Source organism: Hemiscyllium ocellatum, chromosome 31 (assembly GCF_020745735.1).
Source record: "Hemiscyllium ocellatum isolate sHemOce1 chromosome 31, sHemOce1.pat.X.cur, whole genome shotgun sequence".
In the NCBI taxonomy this organism is placed as follows: domain Eukaryota; kingdom Metazoa; phylum Chordata; class Chondrichthyes; order Orectolobiformes; family Hemiscylliidae; genus Hemiscyllium; species Hemiscyllium ocellatum.
In genome coordinates, this window is record NC_083431.1 from 54,453,587 (window position 1) to 54,478,407 (window position 24,821).

Here is a 24,821-nt window from a genome sequence, read left to right on the forward strand (position 1 = left end):
TCCCTTAATCTTGTCATCCTTAAACTTCTGATATCTTGGATATTCTGTCCTCCCAAATTTTCACCCCAGCTCTTCGATGATGTCCAACCTTCCCAATACATACTTTGAAAGTTTGTGCTATAGAATGTGTCCCCAATTCGTCAATTGTATTATAGCGAATTTGCATTAACTAAATGTGTATCACAGCAGAATGACCTATGTTGGACTGAAGGGTCTGTTTCCGTGCTGTACATTTCTATGACTCTGCGACCTGTACTTCTGAAGTTTCTATCTGCACCTGTCTTGGTATCTTTTGAGGACCCATCGATAAACTTGCCTTCCCCAGTTGGGAGCAGACCTTGAAATCTCTTCCTGTCCAACTTCCCCCTCCCAGTACCATTGATATCTCATTGTTCCTTGCATTTTTCTCTTTGTTGACTTGTGAAAAAGGCCCATAGTATACAAGAGTATTGTGGATGATTGGTTTAACAACTGCCTGAGGTGGGAAGGCAGTACCCTACTCCCACCCCCTCCCCTGATTTGGCTGTACTTTACAGCACTCTCCTTGCCCAATTATTGCAAAAGTGAAATAGCTCCTTTCACCAAATCATACCATCGACTGTTTTACTGCCCCTCAGTGTTTTGAGACTTCATCCTCTTCCAGACCCCTTGCTTCTCATTTAAAATTCTTCTTCTCTCTCACACACCTAGTACCAGGCCAGCCAGGTTTCTTCTGCACTGAACAACTTCTCACCCTCAACTTAAGCACCATCTCAAATCCCCGTACTCTCCCTCTCCTCTGAAATCAGTGCTCTGTTCACCCTTAAACTTAACCTCCATGTTGACCTGGCTGAGTCACATGGCTTTGCTAATCCCATGGTGTCAGTCACTGATGAGGCCTTTTGTCATCACTTCCTCGAATTGTTCTTGATTTACCTTCTTGTTCCCACTGTGCTCTGCGTCGGCCCTGGAGAAAGCTTCCTCTCCCCGAAGTCTCATACATCTACATTATGAGGAAGTTTTGAATGCTTATATGTAAACGTACAAAGTGGGATAAGGTTGGTGAGCTTTAAACACAAATAGCTGTAAGAGACGATGATGTAGTGGTAGTAAGTAAATTTTCAAAAGTACAAGTGTTCAGAAAACAATTATGACAGAAGAATAGCGAGATGGGGCAGCAGTACTGATTAGGGCAGACATAGTAATGTGGGAAACAGGCTTAAGGAGCATGAGCAGAACCAGGAATAGAAGTAGGTCACTCAGCTATTTAACATGACCATGGAACACTTAGAGTCATAGAGTCATAGTGATGTACAGCATGGAAACAGACCCTTCGGTTGAAAAATGTGGTGCTGGAAAAACACAGGCCAGGCAGCATCCAAGGAGCAGGAGAATCGACGTTTCAGGCATAAGCCCTTCTTCAAGAATGAGGCTAGTGTGCCAAGCAGGCTGAGATAAAAGGTAGGAAGGAGGGAATTTGGGGGAGGGGCGCTGGGAATACGATAGGTGGAAGGAGGTGAGGGTGATAGGCTGGAGAGGGGGTGGGGACGGAGAGGTCGGGAAGAAGATTGCAGGCCAAGAGGGCGGTGCTGAATCCAAGGGTTTGGACTGAGATAATGTAGATGAATGTAGATTTCTCCAGCTTCCTCATTTCCCCTCCCCCAACCTTATCTCAGTCCCAACCCCCGCATTCAGCACCGTCCTCTTCCCGACGTCTCTACCTCCACCCCCTCTCCGGCCTATCACCCTCACCCCCTTCCAACTATCGTATTCCCAGCGCCCTCCCCCCTACCTTTTATCTCAGCCTGCTTGGCACACCAGCCTCATTCCTGAAGAAGGGCTTATGCCCGAAACGTCGATTCTTCTGTTCCTTGGATACTGCCTGGCCTGCTGTGTTTTTCCAGTACCTCATTTTTCAACTCTGGTCTCCAGCATCTGCAGTCCTCACCTTTCTCCGAACAGACCCTTCGGTCCAACCTATCCATGCCGACCAGATATCCCAACTCAATCTAGTCCCACCTGCCAACACCCGGCTCATATCCCTCCAAACCCTTCCTATTCATATACCCATCCAAATGCCTCTGAAATGTTGCAATTGTACCAGTCTCCACCACTTCCTCTGGCAGCTCATTCCATTCACATACCACCCTCTGCGTGAAAAAGTTGCCCCTTAGGTCTTTTTTATATCTTTCCCCTCTCACCCTAAATCTATGCCGTCCAGTTCTGGACTCCCCGACCCCAGGGAAAAGACTTTGTCTATTTACCCTATCCATGTCCCTCATAATTTTGTAAGCCTCTATAAGGTCACCCATCAGCCTCCGACGCTCCAGAGAAAACAGCCCCAGCCTGTTCAGCCTCTCCCTGTAGCTCAAATCCTCCAACCCTGGCAGCATCCTTGTAAATCCTGTCTGAATCCTTTCACGTTTCACAACATCTTTCTGATAGGAAGGAGACAAGAATTGCACGCAGTATTCCAACAGTGGCCTAACCAATGTCCTATACAGCTGCAATATGATCTCCCAAATTCTGTATTCACTACTCTGAACAATAAAGGAAAGCATACCAAACGCCTTCTTCACTATCTTATCTATCCGCGACTCCACATTCAAGGAGCTATGAACCTGCACTCCAAGGTCTCTTTGTTCAGCAACACTCTCTAGGACCTTACCATTAAGTGTTTAAGTCCTGCTAAGTGACTTTTTTGCACCATGTCCCCAAAAGAAATCTGTCGACCTCTACATTCAAATGTTCAATTCCTGAGCGTCCACAGTCCTCTGGCATAACAAGTTCGAAAGATTCGCAGATTCTGATTTTCTTTAAAAATCACATCGCGATGCTAAATGGCATCGTCCTCATTTTTAAATTATGGAGAAGCTTCATTGCACTCTGTCTATGATAACACTTTCTTGATGTAAGGAGATGAAGACTGCACAAAGTATGCTAGATGCATCCGAACCAAACTCCTATCCAATTGAAACAAGTTATTTCTACACTTAAGGTCTGCTGCAATGAAGGCTAACAGTCCATTAGCCTTCCGAATAGCTTGCTGTATTTGCATATCAGCCTTCACAGATTTACTGGTAAGGATATCAGTGTCCTTTTGTACATCTCCACTTCCCAGCCTCTTACTGTTTAAGAAATACTCATAGAACATAGAACATAGAAGGATACAGCGCAGTACAGGCCCTTCGGCCCTCGATGTTGCGCCGACCGAGTCCTACCTAACCTATACTAGCCCAATAACTTCCAAATGCCTATCCAATGCCCGCTTAAATGAACATAAAGAAGGAGAGTTCACCACTGATACGGGCAGGGCATTCCATGAACTCACAACCCGCTGTGTGAAGAATCTACCCCTAACATCTGTCCTATACCTACCACCCCTTAATTTAAAGCTATGTCCCCTAGTAACACCTGACTCCATTAGCGGTAAAAGGTTCTTAGTATCTACCCTATCTAAACCCCTAATCATCTTATACACTTCTATCAGATCTCCCCTAAACCTTCTCTTCTCCAATGAGAACAGCCCCAAGTGCCTCAGCCTTTCCTCATAAGATTTTCCTACCATTCCAGGCAACATCCTGGTAAACCTCCTCTGCACTCGTTCTAAAGCTTCCACATCCTTCCTATAGTATGGCGACCAAAACTGCACACAATACTCCAGATGAGGCCTCACCAGAGTCTTATACAACTGCAACATGACCTCAGGACTCCGGAACTCAATTCCTCTGCCAATAAAGCCCAGTACACCATATGCCTTCCTCACAGCACTATTTACCTGGGTGGCAACTTTCAGAGATCTGTGTACATAGACACCAAGATCCCAAGATCCCTCTGCTCATCTACTCTTTCTATTAAAGTTGATAACGTCACATTTTCCATTATATTTAATGTGCTATTTCCTTGCCCAATCTTGACGACTATCCAAATTCTTCCTCACAACATGCAATCCCACTTAGCTTTGAATCGTGTGTAAATTTGGAAATGTGATGTTTGGCGTTCACCTCCAAATCATTGATTGATATATATATATATATATATATATATATATAGTGTATAGCTGGAGCCCAAGCACTGATACCATAAGACCATAAGACATAGGAGTGGAAGTCAGGCCATTTGGCCCATCGGGTCCACTCCGCCATTCAGTCGTGGTTGATGGGCATTTCAACTCCACTTACCCGTATTCTCCCCGTAGCCCTTAGCTTCTTGATGTCTCGAGGAAATATCAATCACTGCCTTGAAGACATTTAGCGTTCCAGCCTCTACTGCACCCTGTGGCAATGAATTCTACAGGCCCAACACTCTCTGGCTGAAGAAATGTCTCCGCATTTCTGTTCTGAATTGACCCCCTCTAATTTTAAGGCTGTGTCCATGGGTCCTAGTCTCCTTGCCTAACGGAAACAATTTCCTAGCGTTCACCCTTTCCAAGCCATGTATTATCTTGTAAGTTTCTATTAAGTCTCCCCTAATCTTCTAAACTCCAATGAATACAATCCCAGGATCCTCAGCCGTTCCTCTTACGCTAGACCAACCATTCCAGGGATCATCCATGTGAACCTCCGCTGGACACCTTCCAGTGCCAGTATGTCCTTCCTGAGGTGTGAGGATCAAAACTGAACCTAGTACTCCAAATGGGGCCTAACCAGAGCTTATATAAAGTTTCAGTAGCACAACGGTGCTTTTATATTCCAACCCTCTTGAGTTAAGTGACAACATTGCATTCGCTTTCTTAATCACGGACTCAACCTGCATGTTTACCTTTAGAGAATCCTCAACTAGCACTCCCAGATCCCTTTGTACTTTGGCTTTACGAATTTTCTCACCGTTTAGAAAGTAGTCTGTGCTTTTATTCTTTTTTTCCAAAGTGCAAGACTTCGCATTTGCTCACGTTGAATTCCATCAGCCATTTCCTGGACCACTCTCCCAAACTGTGTAGATCCTTCTGCAGCCTCCCCACTTCCTCAGTACTACCTGCCTGTCCACCTAACTTCGTATCATCGGCAAATTTCGCTAGAATGTCCCCAGTCCCTTCATCCAAATCATTAATATTTAATGTGAACAGCTGTGGCCCCAACACTGAATCCTGCGGGATACCGCTTGTCACCAGCTGCCATTCTGAAAAAGAACCTTTTATCCCAACTCTCTGCCTTCTGTCAGACAGCCAATCCTCAATCCATACCAGCAGCTCACCTCAAACATCATGGGCCCTCACCTTGCTCAGCAGCCTCCCGTGTGGCACCTTATCAAAGGCCTTTTGGAAGTCTAGATAGACCACATCCACTGGGTTTCCCTGGTCTAACCTACTTGTTACCTCTTCAAAGAATTCCAACAGGTTTGTCAGGCACGACCTCCCTTTACTAAATCCATGTTGACTTGTTCTAATCAGACTCTGCTCTTCCAAGAATTTAGAAACCTCATCCTTAATGATGGATTGTAGAATTTTACCAACAACCGAGGTTAGGTTAATTGGCCTATAATTTTCCATCTTTTGTCTTGATCCTTTCTTGAACAAGGGGGTTACAACAGCGATCTTCCAATCATCCGGGACTTTCCCTGACTCCAGTGACTCTTGAAAGATCTCGACCAATGCCTCCACTGTTTCCTCAGCCACCTCTCTCAGAACTCTAGGATGTAACCCATCGGGGCCAGGAGATTTATCAATTTTAAGACCTTTTAGCTTTTCTAGCACTTTCTCTTTTGTAACGGCAACCATACTCAACTCAGCCCCCTGACTCCCTTTAATTGTTGGGATATTACCCATGCCTTCCACTATGAAAACTGACGCAAAGTACTTGTTAAGTTCTCCTGCTATTTCCTTATCGCCCATCACTAGGCTTCCAGCATCAGTTTGAAGTGGCCCAATGTCTACTTTTGCCTGTCGTTTGTTACTTATGTATTGCAAGAAACTTTTACTATCACTTCTATTATTACTGGCTAGCCTACCTTCATATTTGATCCTCTCCTTCCTTATTTCTCTCTTTTTATCCTCTGTTTGTTTTTGTAGCCTTCCCAATCTTCTGATTTCCCACTGCTCTTGGCCACTTTATAAGATCTCTCTTTTTCTTTAATACATTTCCTGACTTCCTTTGTCAGCCTTGGCTGTCTAATCCCTCTCCGGATAATCTTTCTTTTCTTGGGGATGAACCTCTGTACAGTGTCCTCAGTTATACCCACAAACTTCTGCCATTTTTGCTCTACTGTCTTCCCCACTAGGCTCTGCTTCCAGTCTATTTTTGTCAGTTCCTCTCTCATGCCCTCATAATTACCTTTATTTAACTGTAACACCATTACATCTGATTTTGCCGCCTCTCTTTCAAACTGCAGACTGAACTCTACCATATTATGATCGCTACTTCCTAAGGGTTCCCTTACTTTAAGATCTTTTATAGACTCTGGTTCATTCCAAAGCACTAGGTCCAGAATAGCCTGCTCCCTTGTGGGCTCCATGACAAGCTGTTCCAAAAAGCATTCCATGAATTCCCTTTCTTTGGATCCACTGGCAACATTATTTACCCAGTCCACCTGCATATTGAAGTCTCCCATGATCACCGTGACCTTGTCTTTCTGACATGCTTTCTCTATTTCCTGGTACATGTTGCGCCCCTGGTCCTGACCACTGTTAGGAGGTCTGTACATAACTCCCTTTATGGTTTTTTTGCCTTTGTGGTTCCTCAATTCCACCCACACAGACTCCACATCATCCAACCCTATGTCATTCAGTGCCATAGATTTAATTTTGTTCTTAACTAACAAGGCAACCCCACCCCCTCTGCCCACCTCCCTGTCTTTTCGATAAGTTGAAAATCCTTGGAGGTTTAACTGCCAGTCCTGACCCCCCTGTAACCACGTCTCTGTGATGTCTACCACATCATAATCATTCGCTATGATCATTCACTATGATACTCACTAGCCACTACCTGCTAAAGCAAGAATAACCCATTTTATCCAAATCTCTGTTAGCCAGTCATTAATCCATGTACATTGCTGTTCCACATGCTGTTTTTGTTTCTAACCAGCCTGTTAGGTCTTCATCCAAACCTTTATGAAAAATCTAAGTATGTTATGTCCATTAGCTCCCTTTTATCAATTTTCTTTGTGACATCTTAAAAATACCAATAATTTTGCCAAACATAACTTTGCATTTGCAAATCCATGCGCAATCAAATCATTGGAGTTGAGGAGCAGAATGAAAATGATCACATTCTGCTAGGAGTAGTTCAAAGGCTTCCAAATAGTGAGAAAGATAGAGAAATACATCTGCAAAAAAATCGAGATGTACAGGGACTACAAAGCAGTTATGTTGAGTACTTAAATTACCTAAGTGCTCAGCAAAAAAATTATTCTGGTCAAAAAAAGAATTTGATGAGAAGAATGAAGTGCTCAGTGGTCAGCACTGCTGCTTCACAGCGGCAGGGACCCGAGTTCAATTCTAGCCTCAGGTGACTATCTGTGTGGATTCTGCGTGGGTTTCTTCCAGGTTTCCTCCCACAGTCCAAAGGTGTGGAAGTAGGTGGATTGGCCATGCTAAATTGCCCATGGTGTCCAGGGATAGAACATAGAACATAGAAGGATACAGCGCAGTACAGGACCTTCGACCCTCGATGTTGCACCGACCGAATCCTACCTAACCTATACTAGCCCAATAACTTCCAAATGCCTATCCAATGCCGGCTTAAATGACCATAAAGAAGGAGAGTTCACCACTGATACGGGCAGGGCATTCCATGAACTCACAACCTGCTGTGTGAAGAATCTACCCCTAACATCTGTCCTATACCTACCACCCCTTAATTTAAAGCTATGTCCCCTAGTAACACCTGACTCCATTAGCGGTAAAAGGTTCTTAGTATCTACCCTATCTAAACCCCTAATCATCTTATACACTTCTATCAGATCTCCCCTAAACCTTCTCTTCTCCAATGAGAACAGCCCCAAGTGCCTCAGCCTTTCCTCATAAGATTTTCCTACCATTCCAGGCAACATCCTGGTAAACCTCCTCTGCACTCGTTCTAAAGCTTCCACATCCTTCCTATAGTATGGCGACCAAAACTGCACACAATACTCCAGATGAGGCCTCACCAGAGTCTTATACAACTGCAACATGACCTCAGGACTCCGGAACTCAATTCCTCTGCCAATAAAGCCCAGTACACCATATGCCTTCCTCACAGCACTATTTACCTGGGTGGCAACTTTCAGAGATCTGTGTACATAGACACCAAGATCCCTCTGCTCATCCACACTACCAAGTAGCCTACCATTAGCCCAGTAATCCATCATCTTGTTATTCCTACCAAAGTGAACGACTTCGCACTTAGCTACATTGAATTCCATTTGCCACATTTCCGCCCAGCTCTGCAACTTATCTATATCCCGCTGTAACCTACCACTTCCTTCCTCACTATCCACAACTCCACCGACTTTTGTGTCATCCGCAAACTTGCTTACCCAGCTTTCAAGTCCTTCCTCTAGATCATTTATAAAGATAACAAAAAGCAATGGTCCCAAAACAGATCCTTGTGGTACACCGCTAGTAACTGCGCTCCAAGATGAACATAATCCATCAACTACTACCCTCTGTCTCCTTCCAGCCAGCCAATTCCTAATCCAAACCTCTAATGTATCCTCAATGCCATACCTCCGAAGTTTTAGCATTAACCTACCATGGGGAACCTTATCGAACGCCTTACTAAAATCCATATACACAACATCTACTGCTTTACCCTCATCCACTTCCTTAGTCACCTTCTCAAAGAACTCAATAAGGTTTGTGAGGCACGACCTGCCCTTCACAAAACCATGCTGGCTATCCCTGATCACGTTATTCCTACCCAGATGTTCATAAATCTTATCCCTTACCATTCTCTCTAAGACTTTGCCCACCACTGAAGTCAGACTCACTGGCCTATAGTTACTAGGGCTATCCCTACTCCCTTTCTTGAACAATGGGACCACATTCGCTATCCTCCAGTCCTCTGGTACTATTCCCGTTGACAATGATGACATAAAAATCCAGGCCAATGGCTCTGCTATCTCCTCCCTAGCTTCCCATAGGATCCTGGGGTAAATGCCATCAGGCCCAGGAGACTTATCTATATTCATCCTTTCCAATATTCCCAAAACCTCTTCCCTGCATGTTTCCAGGGCATCCATTCTAATTATTTGTGATTCCATATTCACATCAGCAACAGTGTCCTGTTCCTGAGTGAATACTGATGAAAAGTACTGATTTAATGTCTCTCCAATCTCCTCCGCCTCCACACACAACTTCCCACTACTATCTTTGACTGGACCGATACCTACCCTAGTCATCCTTTTATTCTTGACATACCTATAGAAAGCCTTTGGGTTTTCCCTAATCCTACCAGCTAAAGACTTTTCATGTCCCCTTCTCGCTTCTCTTAGCTCCCTCTTTAGCTCCTTCCTGGCTACCTTATAACTCTCAATCGCCCCTACTGAACCTTCACGCCTCATCTTTACATATGCCACCTTCTTCCCTTTCACAAGGGACTCCCTTGTGCAGGCCAGGTGGATTAGCCAAGGAAAACACGAGTTTACAGGGATAGGGTAGAGGGGTGGGTCTGGGTGGGATGCCATTTGGTTGAGCGGTGTGGACTCAATGGGTCAAATGGCCCACTTCCACACTGTAAGGATTCTATGATTCGATTAAACATGTCCAGTGGGATCCAACAAGGGCTACTGTTGGGGTCCATGCAGTTCTAGGTTCATATAAATGATTTAGACTTGAGTGTAGGAGAATTGATCAGTAAGCTTACAGATGATACAAAAATTAAGGTGGTAAATAGAGAGGATAGCTGAAAAATGTGTTGCTGGAAAAACGCAGCAGGTCAGGCAGCATCCAAGGAGCAGGAGAATCGACGTTTCAAGCATAAGCCCTTCTTCAGGAATGAGGAAGGTGTGCCAAGTGGGCTGAGATAAAAGGTAGGGAGGTGGGACTTGTGGGAGGGGCATTGGGAATGCGATAGGTGGAAGGAGGTTAAGGTGAGGGTGATATGCTGGAGAGGGGGTGGGGGCGGAGAGGTCGGGAAAAAGATTGCAGGTCAAGAAGGCGGTGTTGAGTCCGAGGGTTGGGACTGAGATAAGGTGCGGGGAGAGGGGAAATGAGGAAGCTGGAGAAATCTGCATTCATCCCTTGTGGTTGGAGGGTTCCTAGGCGGAAGATGAGGCGCTCTTCCTCCAGGTGTCGTGTTGCCATGGTCTGGCGATGGAGGAGGCCAAGGACCTGCATGTCCTTGGTGGAGTGGGAGGGGGAGTTAAAGTGTTCAACCACGGGGCTGTTGGGTTGGTTGGTGCAGGTGTCCCAGAGGTGTTCTCTGAAACGTTCCGCAAGTAGGCGACCTGTCTCCATTTACAACCCTTCTTAACAACCCTGTCCACTTGGGTGGCAATTTTAAGGGATCTATGTACCTGCACACCAAGATCCCGCTGTTCCTCCACACTGCCAAGAATCCTGTCTTTAATCCTTTACTCAAATTTCAAGTTCGATCTTCCAAAATGCATTACTTCGCATTTATCTAAGTTGAAATCCATCTGCCACCCCTCAACCCATCTCTGTATCCTGTCAATGTCACGCTGCAGCCTACAAAAGTCCTTCATACTGTCAACGACACCTTCAACCTTTGTTGAAGTCTGCAGACTTGCTAACCCATCCTTCAATCTCCTCATCCAAGTCTTTAATAAAAATTACAAAGAGTAGAGGTCCAAGAACAGAGCCCTGTGGAACACCACTCACCACAGACTTCCAGGCAGAATACTTTCCCTCCACTACCAATCGCTATCCTCTGTCAATCAGCAATTCTGTAGCCAGATAGCTAAATTTCCCTGTATCCCATTCCTCCTGACCTTCCCCTACCATGGGGAACCATATCAAATGCCTTGCTGAAGTCCAGATACACCACATCCACAACTCGACCCTCATCAACTTTTCTAGTAACATCCTCAAAGAACTCAATAAGATTTGTGAGGCATGACCTGGCTCTCACAAAGCCGTGTTGACTGCATTTAATCAAGCCATGCTCTTCCAGATGGTCATAAATCCTATTCCTCAGAATCCTTTCTAACACCTTGCAGACGACAGACGTGAGACTGACTGGTCTGTAATTGCTGGGGATTTCCCTGTTTCTTGAAGAGAGGAATTATATTTGCCTCCCTCCAGTCCTCAGGTACGACTCCGATGGAGAGCGAGGATTCAACGATCTTCGCAAGCGGCGAAGCAATCGTATTTCTCGCTTCCCAAAGCAGCTGAGGACAAATCTGGTCTGGGCCTGGCGACTTGTCAATCTTAATGTTTGTCAAAATTTCCAGCACATCAGCTTCCTCAGCCTCTATCTGTTCCAGCATGCACACCTGCTCTTCAAAGGTTTCATTCCCTACAAGATCCTTTTCTTTAGTAAAGACAAAAGCAAAAATCTCATTTAGGGCTTCCCCTACCTCCTCAGACTCTATACACAAGCTCCCTATGCTATCTCTGATCGGCCCTACTCTTCCTTTGACCATTCTCTTATTCCTCACATACGTGTAAAATGCCTTTGGATTCTCCCTAATCCTTCCTGCCAAACCTTTCTCGTTACCCCTCCTGGCCCTCCTCAGACCATTTTTGAGCTCCTTCCTCGCCTGCCTGTAATCCTGTAGAGCTGACCAAGGCCCTTGCTTCCTCCACCTTACATAAGCTGCCTTCTTTCTTTTGACGAGAAGCTCCACCACTCATCATCCAAGGTTCCTTTATCTTACCCCTTCTTGCCTGTTTCAGAGGAACACATTTATGCATCAATTGCAACAACTGTTCCTTAAACAGTCTCCACATGTCTATAGTGCCGTTTCCATGGAACAATTGCTCCCAGTCCATGCTTCTCAACTCACGTCTGATAGGAAAATAGTTTCCTTTTTCCCCAATTAAATATCCTCCAATTGTGCCTGCTTCTCTCCTTCTCCATGGCTATGTAGACTGTGAGGTAGTTGTGGTCACTATCACCAAAATCAGCGCAAGATCTGACACCTGCCCCAGCTCATTGCCGAGCACCAAATTCAAAATGGCCTCTCCACTTGTCGGCCTGCCAACGTACTGAGTTAGGAAACCCTCCTGAGCACACCTTACAAAAACAGCTCCTTCCAAATCATCTGCTCGAACGAGGTTCCAATCAATATTGGGAAAGTTAAGGTCACCCATTACAACAACCCTACTACATTCACACTTTTCCAAAATCTGTCAAACTATGCTTTCTTCAATCTCCCTGCTGCTATTGGGGGGGGCTATAGTAAACCCCTAAATTTGGCTAAATGTGGTATGATGCACTTGGGCAGATCAAACAAGGCAATGGAATACTTGATGTACAGTAGGACCCTGGAAGCACCAAGGATCAGAGAGACCTTGGTGTATATGTACACTGGTCCCTTCTGGTGCAGATGGATAAAGTGGTTAAGAAGGTATAGGTATCCTTGCTTTTAATAATCGAGGTGTGAAGTTTAAGAGCAGGGAAGTTATGCTGGAGCGTTGGTTCGGCCACAGCTAGAATATTGTGCATCGTACTGGAATCCAATTTTAGGGGAAGTGCGATAGCACTGGAGAGGGCGAGAGGAGATTTACCAAAATGTAGTCTGATTTTGACTAGTGGAGTGTCACAAGGAGCAGATCTAGGGTCTAAGTTATTCACTATGTATATTAATAACTTGGAGGTGGGACAGAATGTAATGTATCCAAACTTGCTGATTGTTGGGAGATCATGTTGTGAGGAGGATGTGAGGGATCTGCAAGAGAAGTGGAATAGGCGGAGAGAGTGGGCATTTAATGGAATTTAATATAGGAAAGTGGGAGGTTGTGCATTTTAGTAAGAAGAATCAAAAGGCAGACTATTATTCAAACAGATGGAGATTCCAGAAAAGTGCATTGCTGATTGGTTTGGTGTTCTTCTGTACAAAGTTAGCATACAGATGCAGCAAGTAATTAAGAGGTCAAATGGAACCCCTTGGGGGGGTTTGCAGTTTAAAAACTTGCAAGTCTTGTTACAACTGTACAGTGTTAATGAGCTGAAAATGTGTTGCTGAAAATGTGTTGCTGGAAAAGCGCAGCAGGTCAGGCAGTATCCAAGGGGCAGGAGAATCGACGTTTTGGGCATGAGCCCTTCTGCCTGAAACGTCGATTCTCCTGCTCCTTGGATGCTGCCTGACCTGCTGTGCTTTTCCAGCAACACATTTTCAACTCTGATCTCCAACATCTGCAGTCCTCACTTTCTCCCAGAGTGTTAATGAGTCCACACCTGAAGTACTGTGTACAGTTTTGTTCCCCATATTTAAGAGAGAATATTTTAGCATTCGAGCGGCTCAAAAGAAATTCACTGGGCCAATTCCAGAGGTGAAGTGGTTGACTTATGAAGAATGGCTAAACAGATTCCGCTTTTATTCTTCCGAAGTTAGAATGAGGAGTGATCTTACTGAAACAGACAAGATTCTGAGGGGGCTTGACAGAGTAGCTGTTGAGAAAATGTTGAGAACCTCTCAATCTTTAAACATACTTGGGTGTGCACTTGCATTAACATTTAAGGTTATGAGCCTGGAGTGGCAAAGTGAGGTTAGTGTAGGAGGTAATGTATTTTTGGTGGTATAGACTCTGTAGACCAAAGAGTTTCTTCTATACTGTATGATTCTATGATTCCCATCAAACCTGAAGTCAATAGAAATCAAGAGCAAAACGCTTCACTGTTTGGAGGCATACTTCCATCTCCATGTCAAATAAATCTCTGTAGGAGTCCCTCAGGATAGTATCCTAGGCCCAAAACCATCTTCAACTGCTTCATCAATGATCTTTCCATCATAAGGTCCGTGTTAGGATTGGGCAATGATTGTGCAATGTTCAACATCATTCATGACTCCTCAGGTACCATTACTTTCAACATTCCAAGATTTAATATTGACAAGAAACTGAACTCAACCAGTTATACAAATAGTACAGCTGCAAGTGAAGGTCAGAAGCTTGGAAACCTACAGCGAGGAACTCACCTTCCACTTCCTCAAAGCCTGTCTAGCATTTACCAGTGTGATGGAGTACTCTTTGGCTTGAATTTGTCCTGTAGTCTGTGCACCATTTCACACTGGTCAGGTAGTTGCCATTGTTGTATCTGCACTGGAATAGCTTGACTAGGGTAGCGGCAAATTCTGGAAGCTTACATTTTCAGTACTGTTGCTGGAGTGTTGTCAGGGCCTAGAGCCTTTTCAGTATTGAATGTCTTCAGCTGTTTCTTGATGTCATGTGAAGTCACTTGAATTGACTGATGCCATGTGATATTGGGGACCTTGAGAGGAGGCTGAGATGGATCATTCATTCAGCACTTCTGGTTGAAGGATGCAAATATCTTTTGTCCTCATCTTTTGTGTTGATGCCCTCAGCTCCCCTCTTCATAGAGTAATATAGCATGGAGACAGGCCCTTTGGCCCAAACTGCTCCATGCCGACCAAAATGCCCATCCATACTAACCCAATTTCCCTGCACTCTCCCCATATCCTTCTAAACCTTTCCTGTCTATGTATTTGTGAAGCCTCCACTTCCTGTCAACTGTTTAATTATCCACTGCCATGAGGACTGGATGTGGCAGAACTGCAGAGCTTATAGCTGATCCAGTGATTGTGAGGTCACTTAACTCTGACTATTAAATGCTACTTTCAGTAGTCCTATGTCATACCATCACCAGATCAATACCTCACTTTTACGTATGCCTAGTACTGCTCCTGACTTGTCCTTTGCACTGTCCATTGGGGCAGGGTTGATTCCCTGGTGTTATGAAGTTGTAGACATGTACTGTACCTTTAAGGGAGCTGAAATTTCTGGCCAACAGTGGGTGAAACAAATAGCTGGTGCTGTGTTGCCATGATACTAAAACAATTTCCATTTTGGCCAGTCAGTTTAAATTATGCCCCAGATACAGAAATACAATTGAATTTGAATTTAGTGTTTTGATGACATAAAATTAATGAAGTGATCCAATGTTTTAGGGTATAAAACCGGACATTTTGACCAGTTAGGGGAGAACTGCCAAATATTCCCTGCTAGCCGATTAGCTATCTGAAGAGTTCCTGTACATATGAAAGATCTGTAAAGCAGAATACTGAAGAAAAGATGACTGGAAAATCTACAGAGGAAGATACAGAGAGAAGATTCGATGGCTGGTTCTGAAATTTGAATTCTTTTTTGTAAATCTTAACCAGGGTATTTACCGGACCAGTATTGTAGAGTGGGGAGATAAAAGTAGGTTTAAGAGAAAGGAGTGGCAAATCGTTGTTAAGAAATAAAATTGATAATTTTTAAACAGTGACCTCTGGGACAGTTCTTTGTCAAAATTTAACAGATTACAGCACGAGGTGAGCTCCTCTGTGTTGGGTTTAAATTAGCAGAGAGGTTTACCCCATGTCGTAATACTGGCTTGATGGCAATATGAGTTCACAGATTGTGTTGGAGTATGATTCTGCTGCTGCTGATGTCTCACAGCACGTCATGAATGCCCCAGTCTTTAGTTGCTAGATCTGTTTGAAGTCTGTCACATTTAGCACAGTGGTACTGCTACATGATACTGCATCACTATTCAATCCTGGAGCTTCTTTCCCAATAGCATTGTGGTGCATCTATATCATGTGGACTGCAGCAATTCAAGCAGGCAACTCACCACTGCCTTCTCCAGAGCAATACTGGTCCAGCCAGTGATGTCCATATCTCACAATGGAATAAATTACAAGGAAGAGAAACTGGGGTTATTTACTTACGGTGGCTGGGGCTGTTTTCCCCGGAGTGTCGGAGGCTGAGGGGTGACCTTATAGAGATTTGTAAAATCATGAGGGGCATGGATAGGATAAATAGACAAGGTCTTTTCCCTGAGGTGAGAGAATCCAGTACTAGAGGGCATAGGTTTAAGGTGAGAGGGGAAAGATATAAAAGGAATGTAAGGGGCAATTTTTTCACACAGCGTACGTGTATGCAATGAGCTACCAGAGGAAGTGGTGGAGGCTGGTACAATTGCAACATTTAAAAGGCATCTGGATGGGTATATGAATAGGAAGGGTTTGGAGGGATATGGACCGGGTGCTGGCAAGTGGGACTAGATTGGGTTGGGATATCTGGTCGGCATGGACAGGTTGGACCGAAGGGTCTGTTTCCAAGCTGTACTTCTCTATGATGCTATAAATTTTGTTTTTGCCAATACCTTATGAACTGGCATTCTTGATAATCTGGCAAAAGTTATGTACCTGAAATACTGAACGTTTACTGTATTATTACAATCTCCACAATATCCAGGTAGTGAGTTGAGAGTGCAAGTGAGAAGGCTGTCTGTCAGTAGATTTTATTTAAGGCAAAATTGCATTATTATTTAAGTGACTTATGCTATATATAATGTATAACAGTCATGCATTACGTTTTGATTTCTTAGTGTGTGTTTTCACATTGATCATTTTGACCTCTTGATCAATCAAAATATTTGGTCAGCAGCACAATCCTGGTCCCATAAATGCTGGTTAATAAAACTTTTATTTATTTGCTTTACCCTCCAATCCATAATGCCTTCATGTTCCAGATCGTGGTGAGCTTTTTGTGTGGGGCAAGAATCTCCGAGGTTGCCTTGGCATTGGGAGTATGGACGATCAGTACTTTCCCTGGCGGGTAGGTCCTTCACTTATTTTGTTATTCTTGGAGTTTCAATTTCTTTACCAATCCTATGGAATCCAATTTTGCAGGAAAAAACTGAATTGAAGGAGAATAGCTGGGGAGAGTTTTTCAGTACAACATTGTCCAAAATGTTAGCTATTGTAATCCCAATAAAGGTCGCCATTTTAAGCGGCAATTGGATAGGTACATGGATGGGTGCTTAATCTAGGATAGATGTTCGGCACAACATCGTGGGCCGAAGGGCCTGTTCTGTGCTGTATTGTTCTATGTTCTATGTCCCTAAAGATACAGTCCTTTTTGTTTCAGTTTTACTTTGCCATCTAATATCACCTCAAACTATATTTTTTAAAAATCCTCTGTTTTGTCAAACTTTGGGTCACTTATTCTTCTACTTCACGGGCTTGTTATGAATGGTAGCTGACCTAATTAAGTTCATTGCTTAAGATCTCTCTTGGAGCAAAGCTCCTCTTCTAATAGATCTGCTGCAGTTGTCAAAGACCTTTTCTTCCTAACGCTGAGTAACTAACTGTATTTATTGTTTGTTTAGGTGACAGTACCAGGCAATGTCATGGACGTAGCTTGTGGGGTGGACCACATGGTGGCACTTACAAAATCATTCATTTGAACTGATAGTCGCTGAACACGACAAGATTACAACATGGATCTTCTCTAATTCTGGACCAAAATCAGCTGCCCAGGATCTTAGATTTCCCTCCACTATCCGCAGAAGAAATGTATGTGCATAAAAGTTTCTTTACTGTTATCACAGTATGGATCTATCTTGTACAAGTTAAGGAGTCCTCTTATTGGTCTTATGTTCACTGAATGGAGCAGTTTGTATTTGTGTATTTTGAAGTAAACTTTTCAAATATGTTCTGCTCTCCACCCATTCATCAATCTATTTTGTTACTTCTCCTCTCGCTAACTTCTCTTTCTAGCTTTCTTTCTGTAACTTGTTTGATCTCTGATTTTCCTCCTCTGCACCTTTAAAACTGGATGGAAGGTGCCATTCTAACTAAATCTAACAGTGTGCTGTGATTTTATTCCGAGTGTTATACTGACAGTTATGACTATTAATATAAAGATTGTCACAGATCCATTATTTCACATGATCAAAATCTGGGATAGTTTTCTCACCTTACTGAGAAACTTGCTTCATTTTATTTGTGGAATAAATATTTTGGTGCTGAAGATCTTTATGAATTTTGCTGTCTGTAGGACATTTTTTAACCGTCAGCACCTTTCCCTATCTCCTATTATCTCAGGAGTTTTGCTCATTGTCTCTTTGTGTCTTTATATGTAAAACTATTTCCAGTTTTATTTCCACACGACCAGCACTGATAGCTCCTTGAATTCTCTGTGTATGTTCTTGTCTGTAGGATACAGCATAGTCAATGTCACATGTTGCTGTGATGTCACAATAGTGGTGGTGTTTGGGGGGCAGTAACAGTACACAATAATACTGGGGTTAATAAAAACAAACTTCAGTGAAAGCTGAGTTTCCTTCGTGAGGCAGGAAACTTTGGATTCACATGTAAAAGAGGAATCTAGATTCGTGAAATTCTAGATTCACAGAATTCCAGATTTGTATGTGAAAAGGGAAATCCAGGATTTGTGAAATGCAAGGTTCATTTCCTGTATGAAAGGAAATTAAGAAAAGATTGTCCAATCTACAGAACCCAACTCATGGATGATCTGATGGATCCCTGACTGCTGTTCCCACCTCGAAAGCAGTGCCATTGTGATTGCTGTTTGCATGACTGACATCTGTCTGCAAAGACTACCTGTGAGGAATTGGTTTGAGTGAGGAGTTGATGAAAATTTTTGGCAATTGTCATTGAATATTTAAACTGTGCCAGAAAATATCATCAGGCTACAATGCTGGAAAAATCAGATAGAAGAATCCCTACAGTGTGGAAACAGGCCCTTCGGCCCAGCAAGTCCACACCAATCCTCTGAAGAGTAACCAACCCAGACCCATTCCTCCTACCCTATATTTACCCCTGTCTAATGCACCTAACTTGCACATCCTTAAAGACTATGGGCAATTTAGCATGGCCAGTTCACCTAACCTGCACATTTTTGAACTGTGGGAGGAAACAGGAGCACCTGGAGGAAACCCATGCAGACAATACGCAAACTCCACGCAAACAGTCGCCCGAGACCAGAATCAAACCCAGGTCTCTGGCACTGTGAGGCAGCAATGCTAACCACTGAGCCACCATACCACCCCAAGAGATTAGGTCAAGAGCAATAAACTGGTGTCTATACATGATTTGTGTCCTGTGATTCTAGCACAGTTGAAAAGCTGAATATATTTTACAAACCAACAGTAATCATTCAGTCAAGTCCATGGAGGAGCCCTGCTCAGCCCTCTAGAATCACTGTGAGTTTATGTCTGGGCAGTGAGTGGTGGGAGAAATGCTGCTTCCTGTGCAAAAAAACATTTGCACTTGCAATTAAATTTGGTAACACTGAGTTTAAAGTTATGGTGTTCCCTGGTCGGATCAGTGTATTGTGGAAGATACCAAACTGCTGCATGGGCAAACTTGCCAATGATGTGGGTGGATGTGTAGTAAGAATATCCTCTTGGGGTCAAAGAAAGCACTAAGCTTTCAAACACTCCAGACAAGTTATTAGGGTGAGGAATGGAGTTGGTAGCAGGGGAACTGAGTTTCTGGCAGGACAGAAAAGAATGCCTTCCATTTTCCCAATATTTATGTAGAAGAACTTTCTGTTCCACTGTCAAGAGATTTGGTGCTTTTCATGTTGTCAAAATGAACTAAATTAATATTTATTTTCTTTCTTTATGGTAGTTTGATGGATAGCTATATTCTGCCTCTAACAGTTATTGGCAGTCATCCAATCCATTTTTAGGTATTGCTGACAGTTTTGCAAACTGCTGGTTACTCCTCTTGCAGCTGTTCGCATCTAACAAGAATGCAGGGCCATTAGGTACTCAATATCAACTGGTTTAACCAGCTGCTGGTTCTAATAAGTCAATGAAAATAGACAATAATTGATTTATTGAATAATCCTCTTTTTGGCATCTGTCAAATCATGATCAAAATAAAACAAGTAATCATTCATTACATATTTGCAGGCAATCTTTGAGATAAAATGAAACGAGGTAATTAAAAGGCTGCACAATTTAAGCATGCAAATAATTATAATATGTTGCAAAATGTAGACCTGTTTTATTTACAGAATAGAAAGAACAGGACACATTCCACAATATGGGGAGATGATGGCCTAGTGATATTATCGCTTGACTTTTAGAGGTTCATTGGGGGGGTAATTCTGGTACTGGGGTTTGAATCCTGCCACGGAAGATGGTGGAATTTGGATTCAGTAAACATTAAGAGTCTGATGATGACTGTGAAACCACAGTCAATTGGTGTAAGAGCCCATCTGATTCACTAGTATCCTTTAGGAAAGGAAACCGCCATCCCATATGTGACTCCAGGCTCACTGCAATGTGATTGACTGCTCACACAACAACTGTTATCGTGGCAATTAAGGATGGGTAACAAATGCTGACCAGTGACCCCACCGAAATGAATGAATAAAAAAACACGCATATCTGCCCAGGAGTTATCATTACTTTCAACTTCTCCCATCTGCTATTTGTATTCAAATTTCATCGATCATATGTTGTCATAGTGTCTCTATAAAATTCTCAATCATTTACATCCTTTTCTTGAGTTTATAACTTTTGGTCTGAGGTTTTCTTGTCGTCTGTACACTTTTTTGTTCTTTAATCTTGTCTTTTTCCTTAATTCCACATCAGATTTACTTTTGTGCATAAAATCCTGTTGATTCTGAAAATTAAACAAAATTTTAAAAGGGTAAAAGCAAATTATTGCGGATGATGGAATCTGAAACCAAAAGAGAAAATGCTGGAAAATCTCAGCAGGTCTGGCAGCATCTGTAAGGAGAGAAAAGAGCTGATGTTTCGAATCTAACTGATCCTTTGTCAAAGAGCTTTGACAAAGGGTCAGTTAGACTTGAAACATCAGCTCTTTCCCCTCCTTACAAAATTAGAAAGGGTTTGAGAATTAGTGTTTCAACACTTGACCCCCCTTCAGAAGTGAACAGTAAAAGATTGAAAGGGAAGAGAAAAAGACAAACTCCCTCAGGAGAAGTATCATTAAACTACTGTTGGATGGCATTTCAATTCTTTAATGGAGAGAATCATTAAAGAAAGGTAGGCAGCACAAGGTTAGCACTACTGCCTCACAGCACCTAGGGCCCAGGTTCAGTTCTGGCTTTGGGCGGTTGTCTGTGTGGAGTTTGCACATTTTCCCCTTGCCTACATGCATTTCCTCAGGATATTCAGGTTTACTCACATGATTCAAAGATGTGCAGGTTAGGTGGATTGGCCATGGGAAATGCAGGGTTATAGGGATGGGGTGGATCTGGATGGGATACTGTTCAGAGGGCAATGTGAACTCAATATATCAATATCTGCTTCCACACTGTAAGGATTCTTTGATTCTATGAAACAGGAAAGGTGAGAGTGGGTAATGGATGTGGCACATAAAAACAATTGAGATTTTGAGCGCTCTGAGGATTGAGCTGTTCAGGAAACTGCCTGTTTATTTTTGCATGTGTTCTTTCCCAAGGTAAAGACAGAGCCTCTGAGGCTCAAATCGAGGAAACAAAAGAGAAAGGGCACAGCAATCATGTGCCACGAAGTACATTTGGGGTCTTGGACAATGTATGGGTGAAGAGCAGCAGGAAGTGTGGGTGTGGGTATGAGTGAGAAAGTGGGATGTGGAAAGATTAAGAGATGTATTTTGTGGTGAAGGTTTCCGAAATGTCAGGTGATCTTGAAGGTGTTGTAAAGGTGTAGAACTAGAGAAGGTCAGAACTGAAGTACACAGAATGAGACAGCATCTGCAGATCTCATTTTTTACTCGAAGGAATTCCCTGTCCCTGAGATGCTGCCTAACCTGCTGTGCTTTGACCAGCAACACATTTGCAGCTGTGATCTCCAGCATCTGCAGATCTCATTTTTTAACACAGAATGAGACAGGCTGAAAGATCCCGGGGCAGCCTCAGCTAAGTTAAAGAATGTATTCCGTTCTGGTGCGAAAGGTAAACTTGCAGATTGAATGGATTTGGGGGAACTGAGAGGTTATGATTTAGTTTTTAAAATGGAAGGAGCACAACATAACTTTGGAAATGGTGAAAGTAGTTTGGTGCACATATGTGTGGAAAGCTCATCTCAGGACAGGTCCCAGAGGCATCATCATTATTTGTAAGCCTGGGGAAGCATGTATAGTTCACAACCCATTCAGCCAGGAATGGGTGTCTCCACAGGATCTCTGTGGGTGATGATCTGATTTGGATAACCACAGTCTCATTTACTCATTTCCATTTTTTAATTGATGTGCACATTACAGACATTTATTGCTGATCCCAAAGGATAGTTAAGAGTCAACTATATTTCTGTGGCCTGGAGTCACGTAGGTAAAGATGGCAAATCTCCTTCTCTAAAGGACATTAATGAACCAGAGGGATTTTTACAACATTCCATTTCTTACTGAATTCAAGTGACATCATCTGCTGTGGTGGGATTAGAACCAGCAATAGCTGGTCTGCTGAACATTAGCCTGGAGTTCTGGATTACTAGTCCAATGACATTACCACGATGCAGCACCTCCCCATTTATGAAGGAAGTAGCTGCATCTTCTCTGGCCCATCCTCGAACTGTTCAAGGTTGTCCAAGTTTTCAGTAAAGATTGAGTTCACCACATGGCTAAGTTACTAGGTTGTGGTTAACCCTGAGGCGTGCCAGTTAGAGCTGGGAGGGAGACAGCAACCCACACATGGTCCTCCTATTCAAACAAGTCTTCTCCACTAATGCTGGCAAGAAGGCAACTAAACAGCTGCCATCCGGTTCCCAGTTTAGGCAGTGAAGTCCTAGCAGAGTTTAGATCTCATTGTAGGCAAACATTAACATCGAACCATGAATGTATCATTCAGAACCCTATTGGAAGGTTCAATTAGATCTAGCTGGTTCTGCCTTCCCCCGTAACTCTGATCTTCTCATTGAGATACTAATATCAGGTGTTTGGGGGGGGGAAAGAAGGTTCCAGATTTTCACTCCCCTTTTGTGTGAAGGAAATGTTTCCTGATATCATCCAGGATAAAAACAAAGTTTATATAACTGCCATCATAATTTAACTGCTTTAATACCAGGATCCTAGTTGGTGAATCAGCTTGGCAACCCTCCAGACGATGAATATATAGCCACACTAAAATAGTAAAGCTTATAGTAAAACTGAGGGAGGTGAGAAAGTAGAGGTCTTGTTAGATTAATATTGATGAGGGTAGGAAATGAAGTGAATTGAGTTAGAGATGGTTGAAGATGAGTACAGGCAGAAGAAGGACATATGCTGAAAGATAGACGTATAGAGGGACAGGATATCTGCAAGAGAAAGAGAGGGTTATGTCAAGAGAATCCGAAATTATTTCTGCTTATTTGGGTCAGATTGGGTCACAGTTTATGTAAGAGTGAAGTAACACCAACAACTCCTCTGAAAACCCATAAAACCATAAGACATAGGAATGGAAGTACGGCCATTCGGCCCATCGAGTCCACTCCGCCATTCAATCATGGCTGATGGGCATTTCAACTCCACTTACCAGCGTTCTCCCCGTAGCCCTTAATTCCTCGAGACAACAAGAATCTATCAATCTCTGCCTTGAAGATATTTAGCGTCCCGGCCTCCACTGCATCCTGTGGCAATGAATTCCACAGATCCACCACTCTCTGGCTGAAGAAATGTCTCCGCATTTCTGTTCTGAATTTACCCCCTCTAATTCTAAGGCTGTGTCCACGGGTCTTAGTCTCCTCGCCTAATGGAAACAATTTCCTAGCGTCCACCCTTTCCAAGCCATGTATTATCTTGTACATCTCTATTAAGTCTCCCCTTAATCTTCTAAACTCCAATGAATACAATCCCAGGATCCTCAGCCATTCCTCATATGTTAGACCTACCATTCCAGGGATCATCCGTGGGAATCTCCGCTGGACACGTTCCAGTGCCAGTATGTCCTTCCTGAGGTCTGGGGACCAAAACTGGACACAGTACTCCAAATGGGGCCTAATCAGAGCTTTATAAAGTCTCAGTAGCACATTGCTGCTTTTATATTCCAACCCTTTGAGATAAGTGACAACATTGCATTTGCTTTCTTAATCACGGACTCAACCTGCATGTTTACCTTTAGAGAATCCTCAACTAGCACTCCCAGATCCCTTTGTCCTTTGGCTTTACGAATTTTCTCACCATTTAGAAAGTAGTCTATACTTTTATTCTTTTTGCCAAAGTGCAAGACCTCGCATTTGCTCACGTTGAATTCCATCAGCCATTTCCTGGACCACTCTCCCAAACTGTCTAGATCCTTCTGCAGCCTCCCCACTTCCTCAGTACTACCTGCCTGTCCACCTAACTTCGTATCATCTGCAAACTTCGCTAGAATGCCCCCAGTCCCTTCATCCAAATCATTAATATATAATGCGAACAGCTGTGGCCCCAACACTGAACCCTGCGGGACACCACTCGTCACTGGCTGCCATTCCGAAAAATAACCTTTTATCCCAACTCTCTGCCTTCTGTCAGACAGCCAATCCTCAATCCATCCCAGCAGCTCACCTCGAACACCGAGGTGAGCCACCGTGTGGCACCTTATCAAATGCCTTTTGGAAGTCTAGATAGACCACATCCACTGGATTTCCCTGGTCTAACCTACTTGTCACCTCTTCAAAGAATTCCAACAGGTTTGTCAGGCATGACCTCAAATCCATGTTGACTTGTTCTAATCAGACTCTGTTCTTCTAAGAATTTAGAAACCTCATCCTTAATGATGGATTGTAGAATTTTGCCAACAACCGAGGTTAGGTTAATTGGCCTATAATTTTCCATCTTTTGTCTTGATCCTTTCTTGAACAAGGTTACAACAGCATTCCTCCAAACATCCGGGACTTTGCCTGACTCCAGTGACTCTTGAAAGATCTCGACCGATGCCGCCGCTATTTCCTCAGCCACCTCTCTCAGAACTCTAGGATGTATCCCATTGGGGCCAGGTGATTTATCAATTTTAAGACCTTTTAGCTTTTCTAGCACTATCCCTTTTGTAGTGGCAACCATACTCAACTCAGCCC

The 24,821-nt window shown here is 43.3% G+C and overlaps 1 protein-coding gene across 6 annotated transcripts in view; it reads left to right on the plus strand.

Annotated features, from left to right (window-relative positions):
* Window positions 1-24,821, plus strand: part of rcc1l (RCC1 like) — a 65,084-nt gene that overhangs the window by 34,447 nt on the left and 5,816 nt on the right. For 2 of the 6 annotated variants that reach the window (XM_060848062.1, XM_060848065.1), the window contains exons 10-11: window positions 16,557-16,642; window positions 17,196-17,781. In XM_060848062.1, coding sequence (XP_060704045.1) covers window positions 16,557-16,642; window positions 17,196-17,273 — 164 coding nt within the window. In that variant the 3' untranslated portion in view covers window positions 17,274-17,781. Of the gene's footprint in view, window positions 1-16,556; window positions 16,643-17,195; window positions 17,783-24,610; window positions 24,705-24,821 lie in introns of those variants that run through there. The other 4 variants (XR_009646369.1, XR_009646370.1, XM_060848064.1 and 1 more) reach the window with 4 other exon arrangements.